The 18,814-nt window shown below is 46.2% G+C and overlaps 1 protein-coding gene across 1 annotated transcript; it reads right to left on the reverse strand.

Moving 5' to 3' along the window:
• Positions 1-5,479: 5,479 nt before the first annotated feature.
• LOC111077274 (protein transport protein Sec61 subunit gamma-1) lies at positions 5,480-6,078 on the reverse strand. The gene is made up of 2 exons (XM_022371475.2): positions 5,891-6,078; positions 5,480-5,815 (listed from the first exon to the last, which is right to left on the reverse strand). Exons 1-2 carry the CDS (start codon positions 5,938-5,940, stop codon positions 5,560-5,562), a joined length of 306 nt encoding a protein of 101 aa, XP_022227167.1. The 5' UTR covers positions 5,941-6,078; the 3' UTR covers positions 5,480-5,559.
• Positions 6,079-18,814: the final 12,736 nt, after the last annotated feature.

The raw sequence follows: 18,814 nt of genomic DNA on the forward strand, positions 1-18,814 counted from the left end.
CAGACAGTCCATGGAAATGCGGGTAATTGAAACTTTATTCAGGCGCTGCAAAAGAGGAGAGCAGCAGGTGGAAAAATAAAGGACAGCGCCTGATAATGTGTCAATTATGGGGCTCAAGGTATGCCGTTCGTTTTTTGGTCCCACACTTGACCCAAAATTAAATCCCTGGCTCCACCAACCTCCTCCGGGGCTTGACGCTTCCTTCACTAAACTTTTGAGCTTCCTGCTTGAGCCATGCCGAAAAATCTTTGTCCTGCCTTCCTTGGCAGTGTTTTGCACATCTCTAGAGTTTCGAAAAAGCGAAACAGGAAACGGGAAGTGCGCCTCATGCAACATTTATGGAAGCCACATGAAAGATGAAACGGCAAAAGGCAGGCAAATGGAAAAGTTGACGCGTAAAAATGGTCACAATGTGTAAATAGAAAATGGAAAATACAATTTAAATGCTGCCGCCACATACAGAGAGATGAGATTTAATTAAGTTTTCTAAACCCTACCACAAAAGCAGCACAAAAATAAACCCCAAAAATAAATTTAGTTAAATACTACACAGATGCTAGTACAACTAGTACAAAGAGAGAGAGAGAGAGAGAGACAGACCAGAGATGGTCTGTGTTTTTGTATAAATATTTGAAAAATCTTTTAGCCATAAATCATGTCACTTAAATTGCATGCATAATTTGTGCAGTCCACAAATTTAGTAAACAGAACCTCATGCATCCTGCATCCTGCATCCTTCATCCTGCCTCATGCATCCTGTATCCCATTTCTAACACTCATCCTTCAATTGATTGTCAAGAGAGATTTAACCCAACCCCACCAAACCCCCGCCTTGTCGATTGGCGCAAACAAGAAAATAAGAAAAATATCCAGCCAATGCTGTGCTGAAAATTTGCATTCGAATTTTTCTTCCTGGGGAAAACCCAGGCATTTTCCTCGATGACTTTGTTTATTTGCCAAATATCGAATCTGGGAAATGGAAAGTGAAAGATTTTCGAAAATCAATTGAATTTTATCCCAAGATTTGTAATTGAAAACGAAAATTGCATTTTCCTGTACGAATTTGGAACACAGATTCATTTTGGTTTCCTGTTTTACGTTTTTCGTTTGCTGTTCTCATCCGAAAATAGAGTCTCAGATGGAGCTCCTCCAATGGAAGGGGATTTTAAAGTGAGAAAATATTTGCCATCGATACATAGATGCCAACTTAATAGATCCTTACCTTCCCTTCCCTTTCCCATCCAGAATGCACCGAGGGTGTTTTGTTTCCATTTTTGACTTTAATATGCCCTTTGATGGGACTATGGGCAATCTGTTTCTATAAATATTACGAGCCGTAGAATATTTAATACAAAAACCAATAAACGTTAAAAGCCTTTTTCGGTTGATGGGGAAGTGGGGCGGTGGGTGTGGTGTGGTGTGCGGGGCCATAAGCCACCTGCCAATCCAGGGTTGACCCCAAAAACCAAGGGCTCAAACCACGGATCTCTCGGCAGCTGCAGGGGGTCCAGCCTTTCGTTCCCTTTGCCCTTCTGTGCTGCTTCATTAAATGCATTTAAATGTGTTTTCATCATAATTATGCAATATGCAAACATGACTCCTGCCTCTCTCCATGCCTCTCTGCCTCTCTTTCTCTCCCCCCTCTCTCACTTCTCCTGTAGACTCCCTGCCGTATGGCCATGTCGTGGGTTTTCCGGAAGCTTAAGTGCTTTAATGGCTTTAATTATGTTGCATGCAATTATTGTCGCATGTCCCATGACCCATGTCTCGTGTCCTGTGGCCGCCCATGTGCACAGCAATGATCATTATCGGCAGCAATATCATTATGCTGCCAGGATGCAAATGCAACAAAAATTATTTAATTAATAAGTGAAAACCAGTATGGATGGGGCTCCCAGCCACTTGATGTATGTACATATTTATGTATGTATGTAGGTTTGGCCTGGCGTAATGCTGTGACAGCATAGACGGATGTGGGGCATGCTCGAACTCTGCTTCTCGCTTGTGAGCATACAATTCAATCGCTAAATTATGCAAATATGCCGCAACTGCGACAATCGGTAGACGGAATGGAAAGGAACCACTGGGGCACCAACTCCATATGCACCACGTTACGTATACGCAATGCTGGATGTACACAGGCATATACATATGTCTGTGCGTGTGTGTGTGTGTGTGTATGCTTATATGTATGTGTTTGTGGGTCGCTGAGTTCATCGATGACGATTTTACTGCAATTCCGCTGCTGCTGTCGTCCGTTTCCTAGTTTTTGGCGCAGATGCAAAAGACAAAAACCAAAAAAACACATACAGAAACTAGTCTATCGACTAAGGGTTACCCTCTAATGTAATATCGTAGAAAAACAGCCCCAAACTGAGTGGAAATCTGAGCTTCTCAGCATTCGATACGCCTCTTTTTAATCGACAAATAAGGGTATCAAAAGTACACAGAGAGAGAAAGAGAGACGGTTGCAGAGGGGTACCATAAAGCCAAGCCACAACAGCAACCAGCAACAAAGTCACGGCATGTCCTCGCGATTTTCGGTTTCTGTCGCTGCCGCTGCCGCTGCTCGCCCCGTCTCTGGCTTTCGCAGCACCGCGCCGCAGCGCTTTTCCATGGCCTATTTGTTGGGTGGCACCTTTCTGCTTCGCTTAGCCGTCACACGGGCCCAGTTTTTTTTTTCTGTTGGGCTCCGGACTGCACTCGTATTTTGCGGACGTGACAAACGCAATCAGCGTTAGGTCGTCGGTCTTCAGTCGTCAGTCGTCAGTCGTCAGTCATATGTGTAAAAATGTTTTCCGCCTTTATGGCCATCGCTTGTGGCTTCATTTTTGCATGGAAATTGCTTCACAGAGAGTTACCCATAGCAGCAGTTACAGAGTCCATGGAATGGGACATTGCCATGATCTTCGGCAACTCTTATTTCTGCGGCGGCTGTGTGGAAACCAACGATTCATTGATATTATGGCACTCCTTGTACTCCTTCCTGGCACTGGAAGAGCATTCCTATCCCCCATGGGGTGTGCATATCCCTTGAAGCTTTCCCATGGTTTTCCTTTTTCCTTATTTTAGATAAAAAATTCGTTTGTCATCACGTCATTAGGCCTTCCATTCAGGCGGAAACCTAATTGCCACTTCCATTGCAGCAAATATCACTTAAGTTTTCGACTCCTTTCGACACCCGTTCGCACCCGTTCCCACCCGTGTCTGCCCCTACTTCTTAGCCCTTAACCCAGCCAGAGAGCCCTGCCTGCCATTTGGCCACAGAAGTCGCACAGAAGTGAGTTAATTAAAGTTGTACAGGAAAGGAGCATAAGCCTGGAAAAAGGCTTCTCACACATGCAGCAGAGTGAGTGTGCGTGCGGTCAGGGGAGGGGAGACTATGGCCGGTACAGAGCAAAGGCAAAAGGCCAAAACAAATTGCCAAAGTCAAAAGCAAAGCAGCAGCAGCAGCAGCAACATCACACTGGAAGCACTGGGAGTCCTTTTTTTCATTGGGCGTTGGGTGTTTTCGGGGCATCGGCCAAATGGCAATTTATAAAATCCTTTCAAGTGTCGAAAATCAGTAATTGTAGTCAAAGTGCAAATTGATTGCCACTCTCTTCTCTCTCTCTCTCTTTCTCTCTCTGTCTTCACTCTTTCTCTCCACTGTTTCTCTCTCACACTCGCTCTATCCCTGTCGCTGCCTCTTTCTGTACATTGCCAAAAAATCAGTGTGTGGCAAAGGCAGCCAGGCGGCAGTGGCAGTGGCAGTGGAGCGGCAGCGGCAGACCCATGTTTTATTGAGTGTAATTTGTAGTTGCAAATTAATGGCCTCACTTCTCTTTTAATTAAAATGCAGCAAAAGGAAAAGTAGAAGATAGGAACGCGCCTGGCTAGCCCGAATAACGGATACCCTGCGGGTGCTGGAAAATGTCCAATCATATCCGAAATTTGCATCGCAAATCCCAAATCCGTGCTTTTAGCAATAAAAACGAACTGTAGGTGGCAGTCTCGACTCTTTTTCGTGATCTATCTATCTATCGATTACTCAAACCATTGATACAATCGATACACCATATCTATAAATAAATTATAATTTTTAATTATTATTCGATAATTTAATTATCGCATACCTATCGATAAATTAGATCAGAAACTGCAGGACCTATTTACTTTTGTCCAAAAATGATAAACATTTCCCTTAAACAAGCTGCATAGCAGGATCCAGGAACTCTCTGCACCACCAACAAGGACATCATAATAAATTTGCTGTGGAATTTCTTGCAGCTGTACACAATTTCCAGTGCTAAGGACACACTCTTTCTGGTCCTTTTTGGCTCGTTTGGAGTGTGTTCTTAGGTTATCCCTGGAGGACCGTCCGACCTGGCTAAGTAACTGGATTGCCAGGACTTTGTGTGTGTGTGGGGGGGCGAGACAGTGACAGCTCCATCTGTATAAAGCAGGTTCTTATCCTGCCGCTAGGATTTCCCTTTTGACTGCATTACCCCTGGCTTCTCCCGTTACGCCCCCTCTCTCTCTCACTATGCCTTTGTGTCTGCGTTCCGTGCCATGCCTTTTACGCGAAAGACTTCATAACCCCCGAATAGTCGCTCCCTTTGCGAGTCAGGTGGAGGGTACACAAAACACAGGACACAGGACACAGTCTCCTCCATCAAGTTGCATTCCTCAGCTGCTCTGCTCCGCTGCTGCCTGTTGCATGTCAACCCACGCTTTAAGCGGATGCAACAACCGACAAAAGTTTTGAATAAATTTGCGCCATTTGCCAGCGGCAGCAACAAGGCAGCAGCCAGGACGAACGAACCGGAAGGACGCGGCATCATCAATTTTGGTTTGAGAGACTCATCAATAAAACATAACAGCAGCAAATGGAGACACATGCCACTTGCACTACCCCGCATGCCACATGCCACATGCGACTCTGGACTACTCGCATGTCCTGCATCTCCTTGCTGCAGCTGCAGCTGCAACTGCAACGATAACAGCCGCAAACAAAAGCTACGCCAGCTAATTTTGTGTGAGGGGAAAAACTTTAATGCTGACACTTGAGGAAAACTTCGACTGCCCTGAGACAGCACTTTGCCTGGGGAGGGGGGGCAGGGGGGAGGACAGCGTAAAGGACACGCTGTGACAGTTTGACTTTAAGCTGGCAATGCTTTTGGCCGTCTGGCAACCTTCGACACAACCCAACGACACTCTCAGAGGTTGCCACACGATGCTGCCCGCTTATCTGGCAATGCCTCCCCCCCCCCCCCCCCGAATCTTCGATGCCTGCCCCCTTCGAGGAGTGGAGTGCAGTGGAAACTTTTTGGCAGCATCGAATGTGTTTTTTGCAAGAGAAATGCTCGCCTGTCAACACTCTCTCTCGCTCTCTCTCTCTCTCTGTCCCTCTCTGTGCCCCAAGGGCCCCGAGTGTCGGGGGTCAAACCCAAAAAGCAGCTTGGCTTTTGGCCCACTGCCAGAACTCACTCTCGGGCTATTCTCTCAGTCTCTCTCTCTCTCTCTCTCAATCGGATGAACTGCAACTTTATTTCTCAATTCTCATTGGTAGGTATTTGATTAGTAGGCGCTCAGGATCATGGGTATATGCAGAATCTTGACCAGATATCCCACCGCACCCATCAGAAGGATGCCGGCGCCCACGGCTATGGCGGTGCGCCTGAACTCGCGACGATCGGGCTTGTGGCAGCGCTTGAAGAAGCGCATCCCATCCGTGATGAATGCCACTGTCGGCAGCAGCACTGAATCAAGCATGGGACGGCAGCGGGGGCCCCACGACATCTGCTGCATGTCCTTGAGCATTTTGCCAACGAATCTACATACGCGAAGGTGAGGAATATGAGTGACTGATCTCTCTCTCTCTCTCTCTCTCTCTCTTAGTGGCACGTACCCATGATGCTGCTTTTGCCGCTGTCGACGACGCTGCTGTAAACGGTCCATTTGTTAGAGGAATGTTAGAGGAATGTCCTTTAAAGGATACAAAGTTAAATAAATTTAGTCGCTGGAAAATCAAAAATGGTTGTGTGTGTATTTTCTTTCGATTGATTTTGTGTTATTGGGCTGAATGATTGAGGGAAAGCCTTCGCCTTCTCTGATCTCTAATCTCTGAGATCTCTCTCTCCCGCCTCTCTCTCTCTCTCTCTGTACAGTCTCTAGCAGCATCCTCTGGCCACACATGCGTGTGGTGTGGCACAATGGAGGGAGGGGACGACTCTGCCTGCCTCGGGACTTACACACATAATCAAAGTTTATGCAAACTGTTTGGCACAAACTACGAGTACAAGCATTTGCGAGACTGCTTTTGTCTGCCACTTTTGTACTCTACTGCTCTAATGGCAGGAGGCAGGAGGGGCAGTGGCAGGGGTAGGTAAATGCAGCAATTTGTTTCACTGCCGAATCGTTGCCTGTCTTCACTTGAAGCTTAACTAAATGCACAGGGGGCAGTCGAGGAGTCCGAAAATGTTCTGTGCCTGCCCCCCCCCAAAAGAGACTAAGCCAACAATTGCCCCCATCTCCTGTTCTGTCTCTCTCTCTCACTCTCTTTTTGCTCCTGCTGCTGGCTGCTGTTGTTACGATTTGACAGCGCCTTGGCTTCAGAGTATCCCCAGGACAATTCACTGCAAAATTGGTAGACAAAACTGTGTGCCTGCGTCTGTGTCCGTCTCCAGCTTCCGTAGCTGCTCCTCTTTGGGGTGGAGGCATCCTGGTTTTGGGATGTGGGTTGTAGGATGTGCTTTATGATTGTGTGTGCGTGCCTGACGCTTCAGCCATTGCCATTGAGATTGAAAAATGTTAAAAAATTGCTTTTAAATGCCGCAAAATACAATTTATTATTCAGCAGAGGGAAACGCCAAACACTGAGAGAGGCAGGCACACACACACACAATGTGCACCCAGGGACGTGGAGTCTTTGGGCTGGGGCTGGGGCATGGGGCATGGGGCATGTGGCATCGGGCTCCATTCAGTGCTGGTGCGTAGCAAAAGCTCAACAGTGCCGAATGCTTGGGTTGTAAATTTAAATAAAGCCCACATACACACACAGATACACACACAGAGGCAATTTCTGCTGGAGTCCTGCTGCAGTTGTTTTGTTTATTACGCATACGCACTGGTTGCCTTCTGGTCATAAAGCGAAACGTTGCTCTCCGGTCTGTCCGGTTCGTGGCCCTCGTTGTGGCCCCCTTTTTCGGTTCAGCAGTTGCAGGCAGCAGTTCTTCAAGCTGCCGACGCCGCAGCCGATGCCGCTGCCGTTGCACGATACTTTCCCTGCCAAACGATTTTCAAGTGTCCCTTTCACACACAAATTCAAACTGCCCCGAAAATTCATTACTTCATAATCGATTCATCGTCTCATCAAGCAATCAACGGAATCAACACTCAGAGAAAAATGGGGAGAGTATTTCGAAGATTTTGAATGGCACTAAAAGATCAGGAAATTGCGGAATTAATCTTTTGACCACCTGCCAAGCGACTTTCCCTCCTCCGAATCCTCAGGCCAAAATCCTTCAGTTGTTAACACACTTTTAGGCCCCAACTAATTGTGGATCAGGCCGTAACTTCTCCACTCCTCCTCCGCCTCCTTCATGTGCCTCTCCCCCTTGCCCGTTTTCTCTATGGTTTTTCCTCTGTTTGCGGCGGCACTTGAACAATTTTCCATGTGCTCTCCACAGGCCATCCCCAACCCACCTCCGAAAAACTTTGGCAATAAAATTTGTTTCAAATTGCTTTCCAAAAAGGAGCGAAAGAGAGATGGAGTCTTGCCCCAAAGTGCACCCGGAGGGGCCAGAGAGTGCCACAGAATAAATATCAAATATATTGAGAGGCGGCAGGGGGCAGGGGGCAGGGGGCATGGGGCAGCAGCAGCAGTCGCGCAAAAGTTAATTACATTGTGTTTTACGGGGGTTGTGGGTGGTGTGGTGGAGGGGTGGGTGGTTTAGTGGAAGTCCAGAGGGCAAGGCCTAATTTCGTAATTCTCTTTCTGAATCTCTCATCATCAGAGCCAAATGATAAGCCACAAACGCATTTTGTGCCTCCTCCTTAATTTACAGTTCAAATCTGCAAAATTAGCCTTTCAACAGTGCCACGCTGCCACACTGCCACCGTGCCACACTCGGCCATACAGCCACGCCTCCTTATCATCATAGTCCCCCCCACCCATCGACAGTACCCCATTCCGCCCGATGGGCAGGGAGGGAGGGAGGAGGGTGGCATGATGACAGCTGGCACACCATTTTGTGTTGCGAAAAGTTTTTGCCTTTTGGGTTTCTGGTTGCCGGAATTCGGGATTCTGCTGGTAGCGTGGGCAGGGGCAGGGGCAGGCAGGGGTCACCTTTTAGAGCTAATATTTTCATTATTTTCCATTATTTATGTGTGATTTTTCTGTGTGTTTTTTTTCCACATGGAAATTAAATGCAATTACAATTACAGATGGGCGTGGCCTTTGCGGCATTGGGGAGGGGGGAGGGAAGCTGCTGAATGAATTTTCCAGAGCCGTTTGATGTTTCGTGTACCCGCCGCGGGCAGCCAACAACAAATACATTTAATTTAATAATAATTCTTAAACAAGAGTTGGGCGCTTAAAGAGGCCCTGTGGCATCCTGTGGCATCATCCACTGGGGGAAAACTATCTGTGTGAACCCATCAATGCGTTCTGGCACTGTTTTCTGGCTGTGTCTGTCGCCCATGTACTCCTGTGCCTCCCTCCCGCCTGGTTCTGGCCAAATCAAAAAACCTTTTCAAACCGACAAAAATATAAAACCTGCGCAATGATTGCCAAAAACGAAGGAGACACTGCCACTACCACTGCCACAGCCACTGCCACAGCCATTACCAATTTTTGTGCTTAACGCTTCACTGAGCAAATCACTGAGAGACACAGAGAGACACATAGAGACAGAGACAGATAGTGGCAGAGGCAGGGAAAGAGAAACAGACACAGACATAGACATAGAGATAGAGAGACATCGACATCCCATCGAGCAGCAGTGCATGCAGAGGCATGCCCCCCTTCCCCCTCCCCACTCACAACGACCTGCCCGCTTATTCCATCAGCATGTCATCATGGCAAATCAGACGACATGCAACATTGCATAAAGATTTGTCACAGCTAAAGCTGCACTCCTGCTCCTGCTCCTGCTCTTACTGCTGCTGCTGCTGCTTTTGCAGCTCCTTCGATTTGTCCCACTTCTGGCTATTGGGGAGAAATGGTGAGCCATGGAGTAGTTTTCCTCCGGCAGCAGGAGCAGCTCAAATCGCATTTTCGCATGCTCAAATTCGACAAACAGCACAACAAGAGGGAGAGAGATAGAGAGCAGCAGCAGGAGGAAACGGGCAAGGAAGGAGGAAGGAAACAGGAGACAGGAAGAGGACGTAAGATGCGGATGCGGATGCAGTGGATGCTGAATCCGGAGCAACTTTTGCTGCAAATTCAATTTCATCATTGCTGCCCTCCCACCAGTTCCAGAGTGCTGCAGACCTGCAGACCTGCAGTCCTGGAGTACGACTTTGGGTCCTGCTCCGCTCTAAAAGGAAGACTCCCCCCCATTGATTCGTATTGCATTTCAATATATAAATATTTATACACAAGTACACATCCCCTTTTTTCTTTCTTTCTTTTCGGGTCTGGCGTTAGACCCGCGACTTGTCATTCTACACTGGAAGAAAAACACCCCAACCCATTTTTTCTCAGCCTTAACAGTTGCCCAAAAAAGCTCTTTGCCCATTTGTGGCTAGTTTCTCTCAGTGTAAGCCGTACTAAAAATGTAAATATATTTGAGGCGATTGCCAAGGCTAAACCCAAACCCAAACCGAAAGCTGATGCAGATTCTCCTTTTGTTGGCGGTCTCTCTCTCTCACTCTCTGGAAGAGTAATGGAGCCATGTCGGGGCTTTGCTTCTGCATCTGTTTCTGATCCGCGATTTCAGTTTCTGCTCCTCCTGTTCTATAAATTGTTTAGCTATTATTTATTTCCCGCCGCCTACCCCTGGGGCGTTCTCTTTTTATTGGAAGGTCTCGCCCTGACATTTGACGGCTGTCCCCCTGTGCCCCTGTCGAGGCCGTTGTATAAATCATGGCTAAGCTTTTATGACATATGCTAAAATTTAATTCCCCCATTCGCAGCAGCGATCCGAAGCTGTTGCGCCCCATTTCCTCATTGTTTTTTTTTTTGGGGGCTCCAATGCGTGACAAAATGATTAAGCGGTTAGCTGGCACGGCAGGGGCTGCGTGTGGGGGGGTCAGTGACAGTGCGAAATTTCGGTTGATGTTAACGATGTGATTAGATAAGTGGATGTATCGCACGTATCCATCGGGTGCTGCAAGAAGCCAAGGGAGCAATGACAGGAGCACATGTCAAATCCATTGAAATTTAAATATTTAATGCAGATCATTTGCGCCTCACATTTGTGACAGGCGAAAGATTCGCAAAGCGTCGGAGGGAATATGTGAAAGTCATCCATCCATCCATCCATCCATCCATCTATCAGATATGCCATCATCAAGTGCCCAAAATAAATATAAGCAAAATAATGTTCGTTTAAACATTAAGCAGAGCAAAATAAATCAAGTATCCTTTAAATTAGACACCAAAATAGAAATGCACCTTCAAGTGTCTCATAAATGAGAGAATTCTTAAATTAAATTACGCTTTATTTACACATGTGAAAGACATCCATCAGCTGGGCCACACCACCATGCACCATCAAGTGTGCTTTAAGTGGAGCTCACATTCAATTAGAATTGTAAATGGAACAGAAGCTGGGATTTATATATTGCCAGCCGACCAGAAGTGCAATTTGTGGTGCACTTAACGCATTTCATATGCTAATTACGGGCCATAAATCGTTCCGAAATGTTTCATGTACCTGCGTCTTCTACGTGGGAACGGGAACGGGAAAGGTAACGGTAACGGTAACTGGAACGGACGAGGGTCATAAAAAACCAGGAGACAATTCCAAAGATTGGATAAGTTTTTCAGGTGCTCCCACGACTGCTGCTGCTGCTGCTGCTGGTGCACCTCCTGCTGCTGCTCCGCCTTCTCTTTTGCTGTTGGAGCCAAAAACTATAGACAGACAATTTCCTTATGAAATGAAAATAAACATGACATTTCTGGGTTTATGTACTTTTGCAGCTGTGTCTCTCTCACTTGCCACAGGCATCCCGGCACCCCGGCACCCCGGCACCAGCCACAGCACCGACTCTGGCTTCGGATTCTACTGCTGCTGCTGCTGCTGCTGCTGCTGTAGCACGATACGTTTTTCACCGATGTAAATCAGAACAAAGATGCAAAGTCTGGGAGCTTTGAATTGTTGAAATATTTCATAGATTTCCCTGAAAAACTGATGGTGTGGGAGGAGGAGGACGGAAGCAGCTTTAGGCCGTTCCGCCTCTCCGTGTCTTAACATGGCTATGACTGCTATAAAATGTCATCTTTTATTATGGCAAAAGGCTCAAATGGCGCAGACTGCGCCTAGACTGAGGCAGAGATCCCATAGCCAGACCAGAGACCTTCCCTTCGTGCCACTCTTCATGGCTCTTCTTGCCGCACGAACAGAGGCAAACAATACTTGGCCCCGACCACGCCCCCTAGTCGACACTGCTCTGCTTTTATACGCCTTGCTACACACACACACACAGAGAGAGAGAGTGAGCGAGAGAGAGATAGAGAGAGTCAAGTCTCGTGCTGTGAGTTTCATTTCCGGTGCGACATTTTGTTACAAAACTTTATTTTCAATTTGTGCACATATTACACACAGCTTGCCACACGACACGCCACGCCCCTCCCCACTCTTCAGCCACCGTGTCCCGTTTTGCACGCCTCTTTCGGATGCCAATGCCCCACTTATCCGGCTTTTGTTTTTATTTTTAGTGTAATTGTTCTATTTTCGTCCCAAGAGAATTGCTTCAGATTCAGTTACAAAGCAAAAGGAGCAACGAGGAGCGAGCTGCATGTCCATGTCGATGTCCGTGTCCGTGTCCATGTCTACTTATCATCTTCCACTTGGATATCTCTTGGATTCCTCTTGGATTCCAGCCCTCGGTCTGGGTCCCATTCCCATCCTAAAAGTCAGAGTCGGAGTCGGAGTCTGGGGCTGCTGTTGATTATTATTACAGGCATTATGTCCGGATTTCACTCGACTGAAGGGAGTGTATAGACAATGTCCCTTTTGCCTTGCACCATCTGCTTGTAATGAAATTAGTTTGGCACTCCACAGCCCTTTGCAGCGTGGAGTTGCTGCCCCCCCCAAACAGGAAAAATATAAAGAGAAATCAGCAACAGCAGCAGGCTGCCTGCTTCCTATTTTGATTGCGATTAAAATTGCCTCCTACCCCCATTAGGCCATTGATGATTGCCCCTTGCATGGACTTGCATGGAAAATGTGCTTATGATTTAGTAATAGAAAGCACAAAGACGCACACAAAATTAGAACTAGAGGTCCATCCACCATCCTTCTACGGACTTCTAAGCAGAGTTTCCCATTGGCCACTTTCTATCGGATTAAAAGTAGAGGCTCTACCATTTTCACCCTTCAATTCTATTACAACTAGACATCTTTGCACCTCCTGCCACAATAGGGAGTTTAGCGTAAGCCCAATTAATAAATCAATTCAGGTCGACACAATGGCATCCGTTCCACACTCATATTCATGATGGAAATGTGGCTTTTTGTGCCAGAAAAGTGATTAGTCCGAAAATGTTGTCTGTCCGTTCGATATGCCAATATTCAGAATTTTCGAATCAAAGTCAAGCCGTGTAATTGCCAATTAGAGCCTAGCTTGTCTATTGAGTCAAAGACAACCACAAAGAGGCTTTCAAAAGACTTATAAGCAGAGTCCTCTACCCTTTCAATATTTCCACCCTATTTGCACCCCTCAATAGTTCCATAACTTCTCACCTTTCGGCCACCCCCACCTACTCCACCTAGCGCAAATGGGAATATCCTTCCAGGAAAGGCAGCCTCAACCCACCGTCACCCCTCCTCAACACAATTAATAAGCCGATTTTGTACCTGGAAGGCGGGAAAAATTAATTAAATTATTTTTGGCACCCACATCACAGAGACCAGCAAATTGTCAAGACCTAATTTGTGGTCATCAGCCTGTCCAAAAAATATAATATGATGATTAAAAATTAGCCAGAAATAAAGGAAGCAAATAGAAAGCAAGGGAGGAAGGAAGGAAGGGAAGGGGTTGGGTTGGTGGCTCTCCTGGGAATGTCATCAACTGGACACCCGAGAATGTGGCTGCTGCTTGCTCCGCTTGCCCCGCCGGCTCACGTAATCAATCAACTTTGATTAGATGCTCGAGAAGGGAAATGGGTTGAATGGGGTGCATGACCCTCATAAGCTGCAGGACACAGCACAGCCCAACCCAATATCATTTTTTCTTTTTTTTTTCCTTCTCCTCTTGTTTTGGGCCTAAAGTTTAGTGCCGGCCAGATTATCGGCATGTGCCGATGCCGATGCCGGTGCTGGTGCGGGCTGCGGGTTGCAACAAAAATCAATACATCTTGATGTCCGATAAAAGTGAAATAAATTGCACAGGATATAGTATGGGATATAAGATATCCTTCCACGTAAAGTAGAATGAAATGTGCAGACCCCTCAAGGCTCCCTTCCATTTGTTTCGTTTTTATTTTATTTTTTCCTTTGCTTAAATTTCTGTTTGGATTTTGCTCGCACCTATTGCGGGGAGGGGGTCCTGTGGTTTCTGCCGCAATAAATACACTTTTAAAAGATAAATAAATCCCCGACACTGGCACCCAATCACTGTCACGTGTAAATGGAGGCCCAGGGGCCACCAGGGGCCACCAGGGGCCACCAGGGGGCTAAGCAGCTTAGACCCCCGACCCCCACAAACGCCCCTCCACACACGCATTCGGCCGCCACTTTAAACAGAAAAAAAACCAAAGAAATGGCAGCACAGGAAAAACTGTACAGTACGAAACGTTGGAATTCGTTCTCCGAGCTGAACTTAAATTACCAATGAATGGAAAAGCCGCAATCTGCACTGAGAGAATGAGAGACAAAAAAAAAAAAACAAACCTCGAGGTTAAGACGTAAAGCCAGGCAAAGGGAAAAGGCAAGAAGTGGCCTGGTTGGTGTCTGTGCGGCATGCCTCAAAGAGTTAAAAGACAATGGGGAAAGAGGCTAGGCTGCAACGGTTAGGTGCAGCAACCAAAAATTAATTAACTCGACTGTCAAGTGGCACAAAACACAACAGAAAACACACACGACAAAGAAAGAGGCGAAGCTGCAGGCTGTCTCTGCGGCTGTCCGTAGATAAATTATTTAATCGAAACATCGCCCATCGATGGCCACACACTCTGATGGCATCTCTGGATGGACAATCTCCTTGTAGAGGTACAATACAAACTCTTAAGGCCTCAAAATCACATCTGGCCTCTGCTTGGAAATATTTCATGGAGTTTTTTTTTTTTGTTAAAAAAAGAGCACTTAAATGTTGCTTTAATTATATTCCTTAGTCCGCTAGTTCGGTTTCATTTCTACTACATTTTGTTGTTAATTTTTCTCTATTTCGATGGCTTTTTATTGGCTTGGCTGGCATCTGGGGTATTTCGCATTTGGAACAGTTTTTTCGTCTCATAAACATTAAAAAACATTTACCAGAATTTTCATACACACAAGTACTACATATGTATATGTGCATACCCTTTGAGAGGGTATATCAGCTGGAGAAACTTATTCGATGCGGATTGCTGCATGGATCCTTTCTTTGCTGGCAAGTTAATCAAATTCATGCACTCCCCAAAATGAACGAACCTTGTCTCTTCAAGGGTATCCATAGCTTCTTCATTGGTCTGACATTTGGCTGGTGTGGGATGGATGGGGGGAAGGGATAGGGGCCTTTGCATGTCGCGGACTTTTATTAACTTGGCCGCCTCGCTGCCGTTCCGCTGTAGCTGTTGCCTGTTTGCTTTTGGGAGCCCTTTATTGAAAAACGGCCAGAGCACCAGAGCACCAGACAGAGGAGAAGGAGTTGGAGCTGGAGCTGGAGCTGGAGCTGGAGCCAATGGGTGTGGCTGTTGGGTGCTCATTAACTTCGCTTCTCTGTGGTTCTGTCTTCTCTGCTGCTGCTCCGTCCCCTTCGCTGCAGCTACTGAAAATTACAATTGAGCGTTGAAAATTCTCATTTTGAATGCAATCGAGCGACGCAACGCGATATCAACAATTTGGGCAGACAAAAAAAAAAACAGATAAACCATATTCATTATAAGGCAAATATCAAATTGGCAGCATCTGTGTATCTGTGTATTTTTGTGTGTGTGTATGCGGCCTCCAATCAAGTGGCACCGCAATTACGCTAAACAAAATTACACACACATACATACATAAGTACTCGTATATATTTCGTAAATTTTGTAAAATAAGCAAATGAAGAGCCCATCGGCCAGCCGCAGCCACAGCCATAGATACAGATACAAAAATACAACAAGCACACACACACAGATACAAATGTACATGCAACGTTTGAGTATCACTTTTGCCACCGCAGTGTACATTTTGACTGATTTTAGTTTGCACTGTGCCACATACAAAATTAAAAAAAAAAAAAGAAAACACGCAGAGAATATGGAAATAAAAGCCAATTTGCTGGGATATTCAATAAAAGCTTGGAAAAGCGAGGAAAAATTGGCAGGGGAAAAAGCCTATAATTCCATTGGTTGATGCTGGATGATGCGTTTTTATTGTTACCGCCTCGATATTGTTGGTACTCGTAAAGTAATAAATTTGTGGAATATATGCGCCAATTTACACACAACATTTAATGAACCGCAGATACGGGGAGGATGCTGTCTGTATCCCCCCACCCCATTCATATGGGGTAGGCGCTGCATCGCTGCATCCCTGCATCCTGCATCTGTGGACATTGGCCAATGCATGCTTAACAGCCAAACATTAGCAGGACTCTCTCCGTATGGCAGTGGCTGTGGCTGTAGTCCGTATTCCACTCTTTTCCTGGTGCCACAAAACAATGGCCACACACACACATACACAGCAGAGGAGTGCTCGAATACCTCTGCTCTTTATGAGCGGCACATGGAGCCCGGAGCATTACCCAAGTTCTTCATGCCACAGAGCGCACTTTCTCTCTATCTCTCCCCTGCACTTTTCCCACCACGCCCCGTCCTGCGTTTTCGTGCATAAAGCAACGCGTTTCCAATTTCCGGCTATACGCCCCGGGAACGCAGCCAAAAACAAAGAGTTGTTGCTACTTGCAACGGCAGGCAGCGTCCAAGAAACAGAACGAGTGCCAGAACGTATGGTGGCTGGCCCCATTGTCATGCCGCTAGAGATGGTGGCGTGTGTCTGCGCCATTTGTGGCCCAAAAAACATGTGGCCATGGAGTAGAGGCTCTAAGGATAAAGAAGTATTTGGATATGGATCTTAAATCAGAATAATGCATTTTTATGTTTTATTTTCAAATTCTAACAAATCTTTATATTACGATCTACAAATATATCTATATATGTATCTATCTATCGATCTTTCGATCTATCTATCTATCTATCTGTCTATCTATCTATTGATATATCTATCGATCGATCTACCTGTCTATCTTTCGATCTATCTATCTCTCAGATTTCCCAGTATTTTAGTTTCCTTGCAGTAAAAGGATGCCTTTAAGCCATCGTTTCGTTTGCTTTTTTGGGCCATCGCCATCGCTATGGCGTCCTGTTCTGGCCGCTTAGCTACTTTGTTGGACAATGGCCGACACACACACACCAACACACCCACACTACACACACATAACTCGCAATGCACACAAATACAGCCGGCAGTGGGCAGAGTCGCATCAGGAGAAAGCCCCGTTATTAATGAGAGCTCAGAAATCATCAGGAATCAGGATGCGTAGGCCTCCCTTCACCCCCCCCCCCCCCACCATCACCAACGCACCTCTTTTTGGGGCTGTGATGTGCGTTTTTGGGGTGGCTGATGCCACGTATGTAGATGCGTAGTGGGACTCTAATGAGCAGCCGCTTAAACAGAAAGGAACCACAATTCTGCGGGTTGATCCGCAGACTCCTTCACGAGCTCCAGCTCCAACTGCTGCTCCCCCGAATACTCCTGAAAGCTAGAATGATGGGAGGGAGATGGAGGCAGGGAGAATGCTTGCAAAGTTGTCAAGTAATTAATTTGTTCAATGGCATGTTCGAGGTGTAAGCGAAACCATTTAAGGACTGACGAGTAGCAGCGTCGTTGCCGCTGCTGCTGCTGCTGCTTGAAAATTCAAAAGTGTAACTACAAAGTGGCAAAGTCCTTCAAGCGAACCCCACCCCACCCCCTACCACAAGTTTCCTTTCAGAAAGGAGTCGTCGCAGCAGGCGTTGGCAGTGCGTGGCAAGAGGACGATTCGAAGAGAAACTTGTCATGTTCTACGCCTCCTCCTATTCTGCTTCTGCACCTACTCGTGGCAGAGTTTGTATCCGGCCAGAGACACGCAGCAGCGCAGAGTGGGGTTCTCCAGGAGTTCGCTTGAGTGGTTACCATGCAGCAGTGGGTACTGTACAGTCATCCCTCTCTTACAACATTCCGCACTCCAACATTCACTGCCCTGCCCTGCCCTGCCCTGCTCGTGTGCGTGTGAAATCGGAAGTGAATGCCGACTGGTGTCTGCCTCCTCATCCATCTTGCCACGAGCATCTTCCAGTCGCCATTCTTGCCTGTCTCTGAGGCTGTGCCCGGGGCTGGGGCTGGGGCTGGGGCGACAGGTGCTTCCGCATTTGAATGTCAACGGAAACCGCAACGGTACAACTTAGATAAACGTTTGCTCTTTAAATATGTGCGCTGTCGGTGCCACCAAAGAAGGAAGCATCTCAGGACTGTCTCCGGGCTTATGTGTGCGTTGCAAGGATATCGCTACATGCGAAATGGTTGCGGTTCCAATATACGAGCAGGACCAGCAGCAGGGGCAGAGTCCTCTCTCCGTGGCACTCTGTGTGTGTGTGTGTGTGTGTGTGTGTAAGCCATGACAGGAGTACCTTTGCTTGGATAGATCTTGGCTTGACTTGGCTTATTGCTTACTCTCCTCCTTACATCCCCAATCCACATCCCAGAGGTGTGTGTGTGTGTGAGTGTGTGGCAGGCTGTCTAGGGTGTTTGCACTTTCAGCACCAAAGTAAAATTGATTATAGCGAAATGGAGATGTATAAGCAAAGACTCTGTCTGAAGGATATCCCCATCCACATCCTCAACACCACACCCCAGACACATCCCCTCATCTACAGGGTAGCAGGCTGTGCGTAATCATAATGAGTGAAAAAATTATGTTGTTAATGAAATTCCAAAAGAGATTATAATTATATATTTAATACAAAATTAAAATCCCATTTACGTCGAATATTTTGTAAAATTGAATTTCAATCGAGTCCTTTGGCTCCTTAATACCTTTAATCGTCTTTCCATGTAATGCATCACAATTTCAATGTATAGAATGTATCTACAATTTTAGTACATTTATTTCGACTCTAAATTTTAGAGGCATTTTCAAGCATAATTGAAAGGATTTATGCAAGTTTAAATGGCTTGAAGTTCAACTTACTCAAGGTCTGGCATTTCTCAATTTGTGCTTCAGAGTCATTTTCTCTAGTGATTTATCGACAAAAGCATAGGAGAAGCCGCAGCTAAATCGATTTAAAAGGAGAAAACTGTTGAATTTTTTAGCTTTTTTATTGCATTATTTACCTGCATTTAACAGGTAATAAAAATACCCACAAAATCCATGGCCAAACGAATTACACAGAAAATCAAATTATTCGACAAAAAAATACAGTATTTTGTATGTGCATATTCAA

This window comes from Drosophila obscura, unplaced genomic scaffold, assembly GCF_018151105.1.
Source record: "Drosophila obscura isolate BZ-5 IFL unplaced genomic scaffold, ASM1815110v1 contig_17, whole genome shotgun sequence".
NCBI classification, from domain to species: domain Eukaryota; kingdom Metazoa; phylum Arthropoda; class Insecta; order Diptera; family Drosophilidae; genus Drosophila; species Drosophila obscura.